Source organism: Rhineura floridana, chromosome 2, assembly GCF_030035675.1.
Source record: "Rhineura floridana isolate rRhiFlo1 chromosome 2, rRhiFlo1.hap2, whole genome shotgun sequence".
In the NCBI taxonomy this organism is placed as follows: Eukaryota; Metazoa; Chordata; class Lepidosauria; order Squamata; family Rhineuridae; genus Rhineura; species Rhineura floridana.
In genome coordinates this window covers 142,397,273-142,414,136 of record NC_084481.1, presented here as the reverse complement: position 1 = coordinate 142,414,136, position 16,864 = coordinate 142,397,273, and the positions used below count along the sequence as shown (strand labels likewise).

The window sequence follows — 16,864 nt, the reverse complement described above, 5'->3', positions numbered from 1 at the left end:
TCAAAGTGATGCTGCAATCCTATCCCAACCCCAATTACCTGGGAGTAAGTCCCATTGAGCTAAGTGGGACTTACTTCTGAGTAAACATGGCTAGGATTGTACTGTGAGCAGAGACAGAGACAAACTCTCTCCCCTCCCTTCCTCTGCCCCCCCAAACTGTTTCCTCTATGAAGCTGGAATCCTAACCCTTCTTACCTGGGAGTAAGTCCCACTGAGCGGAATGGGGTTTACTTTAGAATAGGCATGGTTAGGCATGCATTGTGAATGTAAACCAAACTTTTTGTAAAAAAAACCCTAACAATTTAGAGAGTCCATGCCTAACTCTAGCTTCCCTGACAGGGATCACTCTTTTCTTAAGCAATCCTAACTCTCCTTACCTGTGAATAAGTCCCATTAAAGAAATGGGACTTACTTCTGAGCAGAACTTTTTAGGATTATAGTGTGAGCACTCAGAAGCTGTCCCCCCTCCCTCAGGTTTGTACTTCGCTGCCTCCTTTTGCCTTTTCTCAGGGCAGCAATTTTCCTTTGTCTGAGACCACAAGAGGCTTGAGCTCCATTTAAGTTTGTAAAACTATCTTAATTTTTTTTGAATTAACTATTTAGACAGCCCATTCCTCCCTCTAGCTTCCCTGACAGTCTCTCACATTTTTAGGCACTCCTAACTCCACTTACCTGGGAGCAAGCCCTACTGAACTCAGTGGGACTTATTTCTGAGTAGACTTTTTTAAAAATTGCAGTGTGAATTCTTCAAAATCCCCCCATTTTTTGTCTCCTTCCTTCCCTCAAGCTCATTCATTGCCAGCAGACAGAAGCTCTGTTTCAGGTTGGTTTCCTTTCCCATTTCTTTGCCCTTCCCTCCATTTTAACCTTATTACTCTTTCCCCCTTCCTGGCTCCAGCAATTGACTTTCCTTGAGCTCATTTCTGATTGGCAGCAGCTGCTGCTGCTAGAACAAAGCCTCAGGCTCTCCCTGGGGAGGAAAACTAATTGCTCATGATCAACTCCAAGTGAACAGCATGCAGAGAGAGTCAAGGCATGAACAAAAGATCTCTTTCTTCAGGGGATTTGAGAAATCCCCACGTGTAGACTCTTGAAGTAGCTGAACCCAGGTACAGGGGGGTTATACCCGGGTACAGAGTAAGGTGTGTGATCCAGGGAATCAAAAGGTTATAGGATTGCTAATCTATAGCCAAGGCCCTAACAGAGCTGCTGTTCATTTAAGAGATGCATAGAAAGGAAATTGTGTTAGTGGCTGCATCTACTTTGACCACAGCATTGTGATCTGTGGCCACAATGAGAACCATGGAATAAGGGAATGAGAAGTAAATTTCACATACTGACTGAACTAACCACGAATTTCTTGGCTGTCGACTTCAGTTTCTTTTTATTTTCATGGGACTTGGAGCAAAACTAAGCGTTATAAAGTGTAGAGCTTGTACAGCTCCATAGTATACCCCAGAGCTGAGAGCAATGAAACAATATAGGAGACGGCTTGAGTGCATATGGTGACGAGCTCCTGGTGGATGCAATTACACATTGGTAAGTGCCTATGGTAAGCTGTATTTAGGGGCAGTGAGGGCAGCAAAAAAAAATATTTTGCTGCCACTATCAAATCATCAAACTACTGCCCAGCGGAGCTCTTCAGAATTGTCTGGGGGCTATTACACGCTGGCCCCAAGGACATGGTAGAACCATCTGAGGCCCACTGTAATGTATTTGCTAGGCACTTGCAGGACAAAATATTTAGCATCTGCCAGGACTTAGACTCCAGTGTTATAGCAGGTGAATCAAGCGAGGCATCCAGAGCTCAGCCTTATCCCGATTTCTTGGATGAGTTTCAGTTGTTACAGCTTGAGGACGTTGACAAGGTGCTGGGACAGGTTCGTGCAACCACTTCTGTGCTGGATCCTTGCCTTCTTGGCTAATAAAAGCTAGCAGGGATGGAACAGCCAGCTGGGCCAGGGAAGTGATTAATGCCTCTCTGTGAGAGGGGGTGGTCCCTGGCTGCCTGAAAGAGGCAGTAGTGAGACCACTCCTGAAGAAACCTTCCCTGGACCCAGAAAATCTTGATTATAGGCCTGTGGCAAATGTTCCATTCCTGGGCAAGGTCCTGGAACGAGTGGTTGCGGGCCAGCTCCAGACACTCTTGGATGAGACCGATTATCTGGATCCATTTCAGTCGGGTTTCAGGCCTGGTTTGGCATGGAAACTGCCTTGGTCACCCTGTATGATGACCTTTGTCGGGAGAGAGACAGGGGGAGTGTGACTGCTGATTCTCCTTGATCTCTCAGTGGCTTTCGATACCATGGGAAGACTGGCTGAGTTGGGAGTGGGAGGTACTGCATTGCAGTGGTTCTGCTCCTACTTGGCAGATCGCCTCCAGAAGGTGGTGCTCGGGGAACATTTCTCAGCACCCTGGACTCTCCAGTATGGGGTTCCGCAGGGGTCAGTTCTGTCCCCCATGCTGTTCAACATCTACATGAAACCGTTGGGTACGGTCATCCAGAGCTTTGGAGTGCGTTGCCATCAGTATGCTGATGACACGCAGCTCTATTTCTCCTTTTCATCTTCTTTAGGTGAGGCTGTCAATGTGCTGAACCGGTGCCTCGCTGTGACAATGGACTGGATGAGGGCTAATAAACTGAGGCTCTATCCAGACAAGACTGAGATGCTGCTAGTGGCTGGTTCTTCTGACCAGATGGTGGATGTCCAACCTGTCCTGGATGGGGTTGCACTCCCCCTGAAGGAGCAGGTTCGTAGCTTGGGGGTTCTCCTAGAACCATCTCTGTCACTTGAGGCTCGGATAGCCTCGGTGGCACGGAGTGCCTTCTACCAACTTCAGCTGGTGGCCCAAGTACGTCCCTATCTGGACAGGGATAACCTGGCTTCAGTTGTCCATGCTCTGGTAACCTCCAAATTAGATTACTGCAATGCGGTCTACGTGGGGCTGCCTTTGAAGATGGTTCAGAAACTGCAGCTTGTGCAAAATGCAGCGGCCAGATTGGTAACCAGGACCAGATTGTTGAAACATATAAAACTAATTCTGGCCCTCTTTCATTGGCTGCCTGTATGTTTCCGAACTCAATTCAAAGTGCTGGTTTTAACCTATAAAGCCTTACATGGCTTGGGACCACAATACCTGATGGAAAGTACACCTGGCGCCAACACTGTTACCTTTTCGGTGCCAGGTCAAGACTTTCCTCTTCTCCCAGGCATTTTAGCATATGTTTTTAAACTGCTTTTTAAAAAATGTCTTTTTAAATTTGTATATATATATTTTAATGTTTTTAATTGTTGTAAACTGCCCAGAGAGCTTCGGCTATGGGGCTGTGTACAAATGCAATAAATAAATAATAAAGAGACATGGAGTTGCCACCAGTCTGTCTCTCTTTGTTATGAATCTCAGTTGACATTCTAGACTTCTTGAAGAAAAGGTGGGATGCAGCTTAGTGTATTGAATATATAATTTCTGCTTGCCGCTTAAAAAAACAACAGCTGGATCTTCAAATGTAGGTCTGATATACCTGCTAATATATTAGCATGCTTTGATATTGCATTAATGTGGTTGCTGATATACTAACATCAGTCTTTATGTAGCAGCAAGGTCTTAAGAATGAACTGTCAATGAGTCTTAGGATGAGCTTGCAGTTTCATTATTTACAGAACACTGTGCTAAAAGACTCTATAAATGTACCCAAATCTGATGAAAGCACTGAATTGTTTCTTGTATTTCTCTATACCTTCTAGGGCAGGGATGGTAACCTGTAGCCCTGCAGATGTTGTTGAACTCCACCTCCTGTCTGTCCCAGCTAGCATAGCCAGTGTTCAGGGATGATGGGAGTTGTAGTCCAATAGCATCAGGAGGGCACCACAGGTTCACCACCTCTGGTGTAGGGATATATAAATGCATTGAAGTTACTATGAAGAATAACAGAACATCTTTGTGTTGTGTAAGCTTTCCCTAGTTGTTATAAATGATACTTTTTGCCTGAAAAATGCCACTACCTTACCAAAGTTCATTTATTAGTCTAGGCAAAATGCCATCTGTTCTAGGGTTGCCAGATTCCTGGCCTGAGACTGATCCTGTATCTTTAGGAGAAGAGAAAGTCAGCCAAGTGCAGGTGTTCTTGCAACACTGCAATGAGAAAAACCACAAGGTGGAATTCTCTCTTCTCTCTTATAAAGATACAGTTGTGCAGGGGGAAGGGAGAATTCCACCTTGTGGTTTTTCTCATTGCAGTGTTTCAAGAACACCTGCACTTGGCTGACTTTCTCTTCTCCTAAAGTTACAGGATCAGTCCCAGGCCAGGAACCTGGCAACCCTAATCTGTTCCACCCCCTTCTCATTTTTTTATGACAAGCCCTATCCTCTTCAGCTCTATCAGTTAGTTTAGGATACAATCCACCACACTTTGCACAGTTCCCATTCATTTCGTGGGACTTGTGCAGAGACTATTTTGGTGGACGTTGCCTTTAGATTGAAACCCTTCTGAGCAAGTGTTAGGCTTTGGCTTTACTGGTGTACTGCTTTAGGGTGCCTCCAGACTGTCACTATTTTGCAGGAGGGATTCAAGCACATACTGGAAATTTAGGCTTGCGCAATTCAAGTGGATTGAAGTGCTCCATCGCCCTAGCATGACAAATCTACTTTTTAACAAATGGTCTTTTTTGTGTTATTTGTTTAGGAAATTGATGGGGAAATGCACTGAAAATTGTGGGATGAATGAGTGATTAACAGGAAGATGCATAAAACATCCCATAAACAAATCATAATGAATTTGCAGTAAAGTTCAGACATACTAGTCTGGCCTCCACACAGTCTTTGTCCAAACAAATTGGGATGAATGCTCAATATCTGGAAGAGCCCTTAGGTTATTAATCCAACTGTAGTTTCCTAACTTATCTAGTAACTTCCAAAACTGTGTTAGCCTGTTGTAATTTTTTAAAAATTGAGATGCCCATACTGTTATGGCTGATGTTAAAGATTGGGTTCTTTGTTTATGTTAGTTGACATTAATAAATGTGCTATTTACACTTGAACAATGTATAGTGAGATGTGGCAGAGTTTCTATTAATTTATTTATTTATTTTATTTATTTTATTTAGTTTAATTTATATACCGCCCTAAGCCCGAAGGCTCTCTGGGCGGTGTACAAAAAGATAAAAACAAGCACAATATATAAATACAATAAATAATAATAATAAAAAACAATAACGAACCAAACAACATCCAAAATACAGAAATGCTGTTTAAAATACACTTTAAAATGCCTGGGAGTATAAAAAGGTTTTCACCTGGCGCCGAAAAGATAGTAGCGTCGGCGCCAGGCGCACCTCATCAGGGAGACTGTTCCACAGTTCGGGGGCCACTACTGAAAAGGCCCTGGTTCTAGTCATCACCCTCCGAGCCTCTCGATGGGATGGTACTCAGAGGAGGGCCTTAGATGTTGAGCGTAGTGTACGGGTAGGTTCATACTGGGAGAGGCGTTCCACCAGGTATTGCGGTCCCATGCCGTGTAGGGCTTTATAGGTCAAAACCAGCACTTTGAATCTAGCCCAGAAACAAATAGGAAGCCAGTGCAGACGGGCCAGAACAGGTGTATTATATGAGCGGAACTTCTGGTCCGCGTCAACAATCTGGCCGCTGCATTCTGGACTAGCTGTAGTTTCCGAACAGTCTTCAAGGGCAGCCCCACGTAGAGCGCGTTGCAGTAGTCCAATCTAGAAGTTACCAGAGCATGAACAACTGAAGCGAGGTCTTCACTGTCCAGATAGGGACGTAGCTGGGCTACCAATCGAAGATGGTAAAAAGCATTCCGTGCCACCGAGGCCACCTGGGCCTCAAGAGACAGGGAAGGATTGAAAAGAACTCCCAAGCTACGAACCTGTTCCTTCAAGGGGAGTGTAACCCCATCAAGAACAGGATGAACATCCACCATCTGAGCAGAGAAGGCACTCACCAACAGCGTCTCAGTCTTGTCTGGATTGAGCTTCAGTCTGTTAGCTCCCATCCAGTCCATTATCGCGGTCAGGCAACGGTTTAGCACGTTAACAGCCTCACCTGAGGAGGATGAAAAGGAGAAATAGAGCTGTGTGTCATCAGCGTACTGACGACAACGCAGCCCAAAACTCCTGATGACCGCACCCAGCGGCTTCATGTAGATGTTGAAAAGCATGGGGGACAGTACCGATCCCTGCGGGACTCCACAATGGAGAGTCCAGGGTATCGAGCAATGTTCCCCAAGCACTACCTTCTGGTGGCGACCCACCAAGTAGGAGCGGAGCCACTGCCAAGCAGTACCCCCAACTCCCAACTCCGTGAGTCTTCCCAGAAGGATACCATGGTCGATGGTATCAAAAGCAGCTGAGAGATCAAGGAGAATCAACAGAGTCACACTCCCCCTGTCCCTCTCCCGACAAAGGTCATTGTACAGGGTGACCAAGGCTGTTTCGGTGCCAAAACCGGGCCTAAAACCGGATTGAAATGGATCAAGATAATCAGTGTCATCCAAGAGCCCCTGGAGCTGGCCGGCAACCACCCGTTCCAGTACCTTGCCCAAGAACGGAACATTCGCCACAGGTCTATAGTTGTATTTCATTAATATAAATATAAACTTGTATTTCATTAATATAAATACTAATGAGGGTGGAGGAAGAATACTTTACTTCAACAGAAAGTAAAGAGAATCATTCAAGTGGGGCTTCTTTGATACTATACACTAAGGCTCCTACATTACACCTTGGGATCTAAAGATAATATATTGTTTAATTTATAAGGAGAAAGTATTTGGCTGCAGTGCTTAAGAACATAAGAACAGCCTGCTGGATCAGGCTAGTGGTTCATCTAGTCCAGCTTTCTGTTCTCACAGTGGCCAACCAGATGCCCATGGGAAGCCCACAAGCAGGACCTGAGTGCAAGAGCACTCTCCCCTCCTGCGGCTACCAACAACTGGTTTTCAAAAGCATGCTGCGTCTGACTATGGTAGTAGAGCACAGCCATCATGGCTAGTAGCCATTGATAGCCTTATCCTCCATTAATTTGTCTAATCTTCTTTTAAAGACAACCAAGGTGGTGGCTATCACTGCCCCTTGTGGGAGCAAATTCCATACTTTAACACAGTATTCCAAATGTGGTCACACCATAGATTTATACAATGGCATCATGATATCGGCAGTTTTATTTTCAATACCTTTCCTAATGATCCGTAGCATGGAATTTGCATTTTTTACAGCTGCTGCACACTGGGTCAACATCTTCATTGAGCTATCCACTATGACTCCAAGATCTTGTTCCTGGTCAGTTCAGACCCCATGAGTGTATATGTGAAATTAAGATTTTTTTGCTCCAAATATGTGTTACTTTACATTTGTTTACATTGAATTTCATTTGCCATTTTACTGCCCATACACTCAGTTTGGAGAGGTCCTTTTGGAACCCTTAGCAATTCCTTTTTGTTTTAACAATCCTGAACAATTAGTATCATCAGCAAACTTGGCCACCTCACGGCTCATCTCTAACTCTAGATCGTTTATGAACAAGTTTAAAAGCACAGGTTTCAATACTGATCCTTCAGGGACTCCACTTTCTACAGCGCTCCATTGGGAGAACAGTCCATTTATTCCTACTCTCTGCTTTCTGCTACTTAACCAGGTCCTGATCCACATGAGGACCTCTCCTCTTATTCCATGACTGCTAAACTTATTCAAGAGTCTTCTGTGAGGTACCTTGTCGAAAACCTTTTTGAAAGTACACTATGTCCACTGGATCACCTCTATCTATGTGCTTGTTGACTCTCTCAAAGAATTCTAATAGGTTAGTGAGACAGAACATTCCCTTCCAGGAGCCATATAGAATAACATTCTGTATGCTTGGTTAATTTGTCTTTAATAATCCTTTCTACCAGTTTTCCCAGGACAGACATTAAGCTAACTGGCCTGTAATTTCCAGGATCCCCCAGATCCCTTTTTAAAGACTGGTGTTACATTGGCCACTTTCCAGTCATCAGGTATGAAGGCAGATCTGAGGGACTAGTTACATATTTTCACCCATTACTACCACATTTCCTGGTCTGGATGCTTCTTCATCTCCCTGAGCATTTTGATCGGGGGAGACGATCAAATATCCCCAGCACTATGTTACTTTGGGGGCATGGTATCACCACCCACAATGATCCTGTGGAGGATTCTGCCTCTTTTTTTGGATTTCTATCTTTCTGGATTCAGTACCCTCTTTCATGTATAGAGTGACACCACCTCCAACATGTTTTTAAGTGTCCTTCTGATACAGTTTATACCCAGGGATAACCGTGGCCATTGTTTTTCTCTGTTCCACCATGTTTCTGTTATGCTTACTATATCAATGCTGTCCTCTAAGACCAAGCACCCTAGTTCTCCCATTTTGGTTACGGAGGCTTCTAGTATTATTGTATAGACACTTGTATACAGTATCTCTCTTCAAGTGTCTTCAGCACTTTTGGTTTGGCCTACAATAATTTTGCCTTTCTGAGTTGCTATGCTGAGTTGCTTGTTAGAGTAAGGGTGTTTGAATAGTAACAGCTATCTCTGATAATTCTGGGGCATGTTTTAGGATGCCCATTCATTCCACATGGTAGACTGGTCAGACCTGTTGAGGCCTTACAATCACCCTAAGTAAATTGGGAGTATCTCTTCAAATTTAGCCAACACTCTTTTGCAGTTATGTGTTGCAATGGTACAATGGTCACAGTAGGCATACTCGACAACTATTGCCTTAAGTGTGAAATATGTATGAAGTGAAAGGGAAGCAGAAAACTTTAAATTGTTAATTTTCACGATAATTTGTGATGTGACAAAAATCACTAGTCTATGTTCCTTGTCAGCTTCATGTGGTGAAGCTTCCTTATAATTTGCTCCTGGTGTGGTGAGATTAATAATTTCAACATGTTGGAAAGCAATTCTAAGGTAGGAAAAGTTGGCTTGTATGGTTTTAAGACTCAAAATTATTATTTTATCAGTTTTGTCCAAACAAATGCAAAAATTCCTAATTGCCAATAGCCAGAGCAGCCAGATGCCTGGGTATGACCAGCTGTGTTACATTAACTAGCTTTCTTGCAACACTAAGGGCCAAACTAGGCATTAAATGTGTTATTGAATTTAATGTACATACTTTTACTGCAAATACTTGGAAGGGGAGTGGTAATTGTCAAGATTGCAGCAGGATTTTCTCCCAATGCAATAGCAGCTTCAAGGGAATTATTTTTGTTATGACTACAGCAGGGGAGCAATGGTTTAAACTCCTTCTCTGCCTGCTACAATCATGGTCATTATCAACAACCTGTCCTGCAACTATTATTTGCGTTTTTAAAAATGCATGTTAAATAGAAAGATGCACATCATGTATAATTTGGCCCTACGGCCTGCAGTTTTTAGATCACTTACTAAAGAATACGTTCCTTTGAATTCAACAGCACTTACATACTGTATTTAAGATCACATTATACATCTTTAAAGAACACAAATTCTTTGCGGCAAAAGCAGATTTTGGGCAATAGTTTTGGTGTATGTTTAGCTGTAGTGTACACGTGGTTCTTTGCAGCAAAACAAGCTCATATATTGTAGCTCTCTGCTAGTAATTTTTGTTGAAAATTTAAAAAATAGTGGTATATCTAAATCCTATTAAAATGGTTCAAAATAACTTCATAGGAAGGAATTCATTCTTGCAGACTGCTTTTACTAGGAAAATTCAGTGATGTGACACAGTAATTACATATTGTGAAATAATCTAAGACAACATAATGCGTATTGCAATCATGGTAATCATAGGAAGTGAATGTTTGCAACAAAATATTACCGTATGATTATTCTTAATAGAACTAGGTTGTTGTTGTTGTTTTAAAATCAGCCTGTTTGAGCCATGAAATCACAGGTGAAATAGTTCCTGACAATATAAACAGCCATATTATTATTTATTAATTTATTTATTGCATGTGTATGCTGCCCCGTAGCCGAAGCTCTCTGGGCGGTTTACAACAATATTAGAAGAGTAAATTTGGTTGAAAAGCACTGCTTCCAGTTTAATAATCCCTTATTGACAATTTAAGGAAAAGGCCACAGTAAAAGTTGTTAACAAATACTTTATTTTTCACAGCTATGAAAGTGGACTTGGCTGATCATCTCAGAAGAATTTTTTCCACTTCACGCTGCTCACCATCAATATTTTAAACACTTCAATTTAGTATTTTATTCTTTCTGAAAGATTTTGTTGTATCTATAACTGTTCTCTGTTAAACATAATGTACAGCGTCTGTTTGACTGTCATTTAATATAATTATTTTAAATGGCACATCAATAACCTTTGTCCAATGTTTTCTTCACAGTGATTGTAATGTAATTATCACAAATCCAAAGAAACTATTTAGACATGGTGGGAACCATAAGCGCTGGTGATTTTTCTTTGAAGTTTTTCCTGCAGCACTTCTAGCAACCAAAGAGAGTAGCTACTTTTTAAACTTAACAGGCATTTTCATCTTTGGCAGTAGAAAGTACCACAGCAAATACTTCAGACTTGCCTTCTCCCTCCCATTTACTCTGATAGTATCTTTGGATTGTGGGTAAAGTCTCCTCAGGATGAACTTCAATGTATGTTTTTTCTCTGCACCTGAGGATATCTTGATACTTTGTCAGTAATAATGTGCTACACACCAGCACACACGCACAACCAGCCCCCATTGACCTTTTTAGTGGCATGGCATCAGACACATGTTACCACTATAGACATGCAGTTTGATGTGTGATAAGGCCAGAAGCAATGCACAGAAGGGAGGAGCTTGCATGTGTTGTGTGTATTTGGACCCATCTCCTCAGTCTTTCTATTTTCTGAGAAAATATGCTGCTGAAATTATAAAACAAAATGTTAGAGACCAAACATTAACATTTTGGCATCCACAGTAATTTTTAAATTAATGTGTTTTTTTTATCCATTGTAACTTACTTTTCTACAAAAATCAGATACTGACCCAAAAGAACATTTTGTTTATCAATAAATAACATTTTTGCATTCTTATTCATTCTTTGTTGAACCAACTGCTATTTTGGTACACTTATAGTTCTGTTCCCTTTATCCATACAGAGAGCCAGGTTAATTAGCCCACCCCCTCCCCACCCATGCTGCATTTCAGTCTCTTTCCTCTGCCACCCCCTGGATAGAAATTTGACATTTTCCATATTTCATACATTAGTTATTATTATTATTTGATATATATTCCACCCTTCCTCTCGGCAGGAGCTCACAGTAGTTGTACTGCTGTGGTGTTTATTATATATAGGTTGTGTTCTGGCATTACAGTAAGCTATAGTGGCCACAAATGAGTATAGCCTCTCCCCCCAAGTTCACATGCCCCTTCCTCCCTTATCCAGCCATGGCCATGAGAAGGAGATCAGAAGCTTTCACTTTAGATTTCAATTAACCAAACCCTAAACGGTGGTCTTAGTTATGGTTTGTTTGAAGCAAGTCAGCTTCCCAAACCATGTTTTGAACTTGAGTTGTTTAAATTTACCACAGTTTGTCAAGTCATATGACACAGAAAGCACTGGTTAATCAAATGGAAGTGAAAGCTTCCAAACTCCTTTTTATGACCACACCAGAGAGGGAAGGCAGAGCATGCAAACCTGAGGCAGGCAAGGCTTGTTTCCATCATGATACATTGTTTCCCTCTGGATCTTTTTGGAGACTTCAGGTCTCTGTTAATTTGCTAAATATGAGGTGAGCAAACATCTGTTCCATCCAGCACCTCTGAGCTTTGTCACAGAAAATACTGTATGAAGGGATACTCCTGGTGAGGTAGGTCATTGTGTTTAGAAAGTTCAGCTAGTGCAAAACATAATGAAGGTGGAGCATGTTATGCCAGTGCTCAAGCATGAGCACTGGCTTCCTTTAGTATTCCAGGCTATTCTTAACAGGACTTGATTTCAACATATTACATATCTTGGGAACTGCCTCCTCTTCTGTATCCTTGCTATGATCTCTTAGATCTACTTTTCTCAGCATATCATCTGTGAGAGAAGTTAGAACAACAATGACATACAGAGAACAAGCGTCCTTGGTGGTTGCTCCCAGTTTTGGAACTCTCCTGAGATTCACCAAACCTAAATAACTTCTGGGACCATAAGACAGTTTTGTTTAGGGCAAGCCTTTAATGGTCGGAGATTAACAAGGTGAATTTTTAGCAGTATATTTTAGATTGCCTTTGGCTGTTAAAATATTTTAAAAGATGTTTATAATTTTCTGCCACTATTGTTTTCATAAAGTTGTATAGTATCCCTTTAGCATTTATGACTTTTTAATATGTATTCATAGTGCATAAATCCATAAGTTAGGAATAAGCTGATTCATATATTTCATTCATGGAGTCTGAATATTTTCTGTTCATTTTTTTATTTATTTCAGGAGCACAGAAGTCATGAGCACTGTCTCAGGTACTCGAAGTTCAACCATCACTTTTACTGTCCGGCCTGGGACTAGCCAGCCAATCACACTGCAGAGCAGATCCCCAGACTATGATAGTAGGACATCAGGAGCAAGACATGCTCCAAGCCCAGTGGTTTCACCAACAGAAATAAGTAAGGACATCATGCCAGCTCCTCTGACTGCTGCTGCTCCAGTTGCATCTCCTTCTCCAACTCTTTCTGATGTTTTTAGTCTACCCAGCCAGCCTCCTTCTGGGGACCTCTTTGCTTTGAACACAGGGCGCAGCAGGTCTCCTTCTCCCTCAATATTGCAACAGCCAATCTCAAATAAGCCTTTTACAACTAAGCCCGTCCACCTGTGGACCAAACCAGATGTGGCAGATTGGTTGGAAAGTTTAAACCTAGGTGAACATAAAGAGACCTTTATGGATAATGAAATAGATGGCACTCATTTACCAAATCTTCAGAAGGAAGACTTGATAGACCTTGGAGTGACTAGAGTTGGTCACAGAATGAACATAGAAAGAGCCTTGAAACAGCTATTGGACAGATAAGAATGGCTGCTTGCCTCACAAACCTTTGTTATAAATAGAGATGGGCTGGCACTGAAATACCCCAAATTTATTGGCTCCCCAAGAGTACCACTAAATTATAGCATCAGTTCATCATTATAGTTTCTGATATGCAAGAGTGTAGATTGTTAGTTTTGTTCCCAGGAACATCTCCAAGAAAATTTACATTAAAGGGACTATATATTTCAAAAAGGAGGGAAGCAGGAGAGAGAATAAGGGGGAAATACTAACTTTTTAAAAAATGCACAAGGTCTGGTCTTCCTGAAATTATTTCTAGAATTCTTATTTTTATTTTTGGGGTATGGGAGCAGAGCAATGACATTCATCCTTTTGTATTCATGAATTGTTTTCCTGCCCTTCAGAAATGCCCTTCTGCTTGAACAATATTGTGCCAGTTGATTTTTGGTTTAAGACCCATCATTGTTTCTCCTTTCTCAATAAAGTATTATGTCCAGCTATTTTTGCAATTTCTGCTTCCCCACCATCACTCCACATGGCCACTGCACTCAGTGTCATGATTCCTGCAGGTTCTCAGTGCTTTTTCCCATTCTGATTCTTAGTTCTGCCAATTAGATATCATACCAACGTTCACATTTTTCACAGCACATTTACTGCTTTCAATTTACAATCTATACATTCGTGGGGTTCTAAAAGCAGAGATTTCAAAAATTTCTTTGTGACATCCTTTTGGTGTGATTATTGTATTTCTTGGTTTCTCTCTAATGAATTTAGTTCTTGTCATCCAGTGTAACTTGTGTTCTCACAGTTTTCATTATTTTTTTGCTTCTCGTCTCTTACTCACACAATTAGATCCAGAACTGAAAGAGCAGTTCATGCAAAGAAACTTATTTTTATGCATAGATTGCTTTTGCTGGGTCAAAGTGATCTCATGTGGTGAGGGATTCAATTACTGCTATGATCTAAAGTGTAATTAAAATAACAATATACATTGTTTCTGCAGTTTTGTATGTGGATGCCCAAACCTTTGCACAAGCTATGTTTATAATTACTGTGTTGGGGGGAGAGCTTGGAAAAGTTACTTTTTTGAACTACAACTCCCATCAGCCCCAGCCAGCATGGCCACCGGACTGGGCTGATGGGAGTTGTAGTTCAAAAAAGCAACTTTTCCAAGCTCTGGTTGGGGGGGAGTCATTCTCATGTGCATGAGGAAAGCAGCTCTTGCAGAATCCACATGGCAAAAGCCTGTTTTCACATGCAGAAGTGTATCTTTATATATTGGCTTGAAAGCAACTGAACTGCAGTTTAAAAGAAACTGAAAGTGAAAATACAAACAAGGATAGTGTGCTTTATAAACCTGGTGGATATCTGTTTACAGATACAAGGAACAATTTCTAAAAATGGCAGTCAGGAGGTTCAGTTCAAAAAATCAGCTTCAGTTTGATTTAAAATCTAAAAATTCTTAAGTTCAGTTCTTCCTTGCCTCGTGAAGTAGAGCAGCATTTCAGGTGAATACACTCATTCCCACAACTTGTGTTTGGGCCAAAATGATCAGATTCGTATGACATTGTGTCCAAGATTGATGAAATGGTAATGAATTTTTTAGAATGCATACGTAGAGTAGTAGTCTTTTTTGTGGGATATATATATAGAGATTTGGTAACCTGTATGGAGATTAGCAATATTCTCTCAATTTATTCTCTCTCCCACTGTAAGTAATTCCCATTAGGAATTTTGTGGTTCCCACCTTCTTGAAGAATTTAGCCTATAATAGATGGTTAAATCATATTTGTGGAAGGCATCTAAATTCTTTCCTTAATATGTTCCAGCCTATCTCTAATTGTATTTTCTCACGACCAAGTGTCTAATTAGGTCTGCAACAGCCCTAGAATTAGTACATAAAGTTTAGCAATTTCAATATCTTTCTTTACTGCAAGTTTAAATAGTTGTACAGATAGTTTATAAGCACAATATTTTAAGAATATAAGTGGCTGGTCTACTGGGCAGCCTTTGTGCCACTTCAGTGCTAGAAATTTAAAAAAATAAAACTTTTGTGGTTTACTACTATTTCTGTGGAATAATTATTAAGTCTTGAGCTTTTTAAATCAACCTCATTTGGATGCATCTGAACCAGCAGAGCTGTGTTATATTTTCTATCTTTGCTAGAACTTCTTCAGAAGATGTTTCTTCAAACATGGTTACAATTAACAAATGTAGTGGTTAATTATGAAAACTAATATTCATCTCTTTCTCTTCTTCCCCACTTCACTTTCTGCAAAAACTGGTCTTTTGACTTAACATCTGTTGTATCCTTCACAGATTTCTATTTGCATTTGAAAGTTCCAAGTAACCTTGTAATTAAAATCTAGTTTAAATGCAAAAGTACTGAAATTTCCATAATTACATGGATTATGTAGAGGATGACATTCATATATTCAGTGGCTACAAAAAGCCATCAAATATTTTTGTTTTTTTGTGGGGTTGTAAAAATGAAAAAGATAATTCAGCCATCATTGTCTTCCATTTGGTGATTTTGCAGAATTCAGTAAATAAACCACGAATGCCATGCTCTTTTCTGTTTCTTTGAATGCAGTTGGTGTTACCTCTACAATACGTGTCAGGAAATACATTAGGGCAAATGGGAGGAAAATAAAATAGGGAGAATTACTTCTAAGCTGCTGTTAATCATAACCTTTTATTTTTTAATGTACACAGACATTACAGGTGATGGTAATCCCTTTCTTAACAGGGGTCTCTTGAATATGTATCTCTTTCAGGCACTTACATAGTAGGTACAATCGAATTAGTAGAAAAGAGATTTAAACATCAAAGAGCTAATGAAATAGTTTATTTTTACATTGTGTCTTATGATTGAAAGAGTAATAGGGTCTACAAGGAACTGCTTTTATCAATAAAATACACCTTTGCCAAAATGAAGTAGTCTTTAGCACTGTTTGATGGTTTTATCACAGAAAGCAATAGTAACAGATAGAGTTGCCTCCTAGCATTTTTATCAGTTTTGAAAATGTTGGGAGCAGGAATGGCCCTTTTAACCTCCTGCTACTATGATGGTGCAAAATAAGGTGTTAGAGATAATCTTGTTATGATATTCCAGATTTTAGGAACAACTTTTGTTTATATACTGTAATTTAAATAAATTGCATTTACATGCCTAGTTTCTGTAATATTTGTGTATACAATACCAAAATCACACAAGATGTAAATTGTGTATAACTGCACAGACTCCATTCCCTGGGTGTCTGGGAACATTTTAAGTTTTAATTCATATATTATAAAATGACTATATGTGACTGTTGATTTACAGAATTTACATATCACAAAAAGCTAACTATTTGTGGTACTTAAGTTAGTGATTTTCTGAGTTTCTTTACAAACAAGCATTACCCAGTTGATCTGGCAATGACTCTGTGTATGAGCCTCTAATACTGATTTTCCCATTACATTTATTTTATTTTCTAGATGGTAACATTTCTCGCTATAGTTTGTGTAACAACTTGTGTTCACGATATCTTTGTTGCTGTAATTTTTGTGCTTTAATTCCTCTTATTTTGATTAAAACAAAATCAAGCTCCTGTAACTTGCACTTTCCCTAATCCTTACTACTCTTGTATGGCAACCAAAATTACTGTAAGAAATAAATATAATATTGCACTAAGGTTGTGGTTCTGATTACAAAAAGTAAGAACAGTCTGAATCTTTTGTTTTTGAAAAGAGTTGCCAAAACCTGCTATCTAATACTTCATTTTTAAGCTACTACACTTATTTTTAATTTATCTCCCAAAAGAGATCTATTAGATTCCGGGTTGAAATTTATCATTGTTCTGCATTCCAAATTCATATTTCAGATGAGAAATGTGTGTTGTAGAAAT

The 16,864-nt window shown here is 40.2% G+C and overlaps 1 protein-coding gene across 10 annotated transcripts in view; it reads left to right on the top strand.

Annotated features, from left to right (window-relative positions):
* SHANK2 (SH3 and multiple ankyrin repeat domains 2) overlaps positions 1 to 16,621 on the top strand; it is a 655,745-nt gene extending 639,124 nt beyond the window's left edge. For all 10 annotated transcript variants that reach the window (XM_061610714.1, XM_061610713.1, XM_061610715.1 and 7 more), the window contains one exon: positions 12,425 to 16,621. In XM_061610714.1, the coding sequence (XP_061466698.1) occupies positions 12,425 to 12,998 (574 nt within the window). In that variant the 3' untranslated portion in view covers positions 12,999 to 16,621. The remainder of the gene's footprint in view (positions 1 to 12,424) is intronic.
* The last annotated feature ends 243 nt before the right edge of the window (positions 16,622 to 16,864 follow it).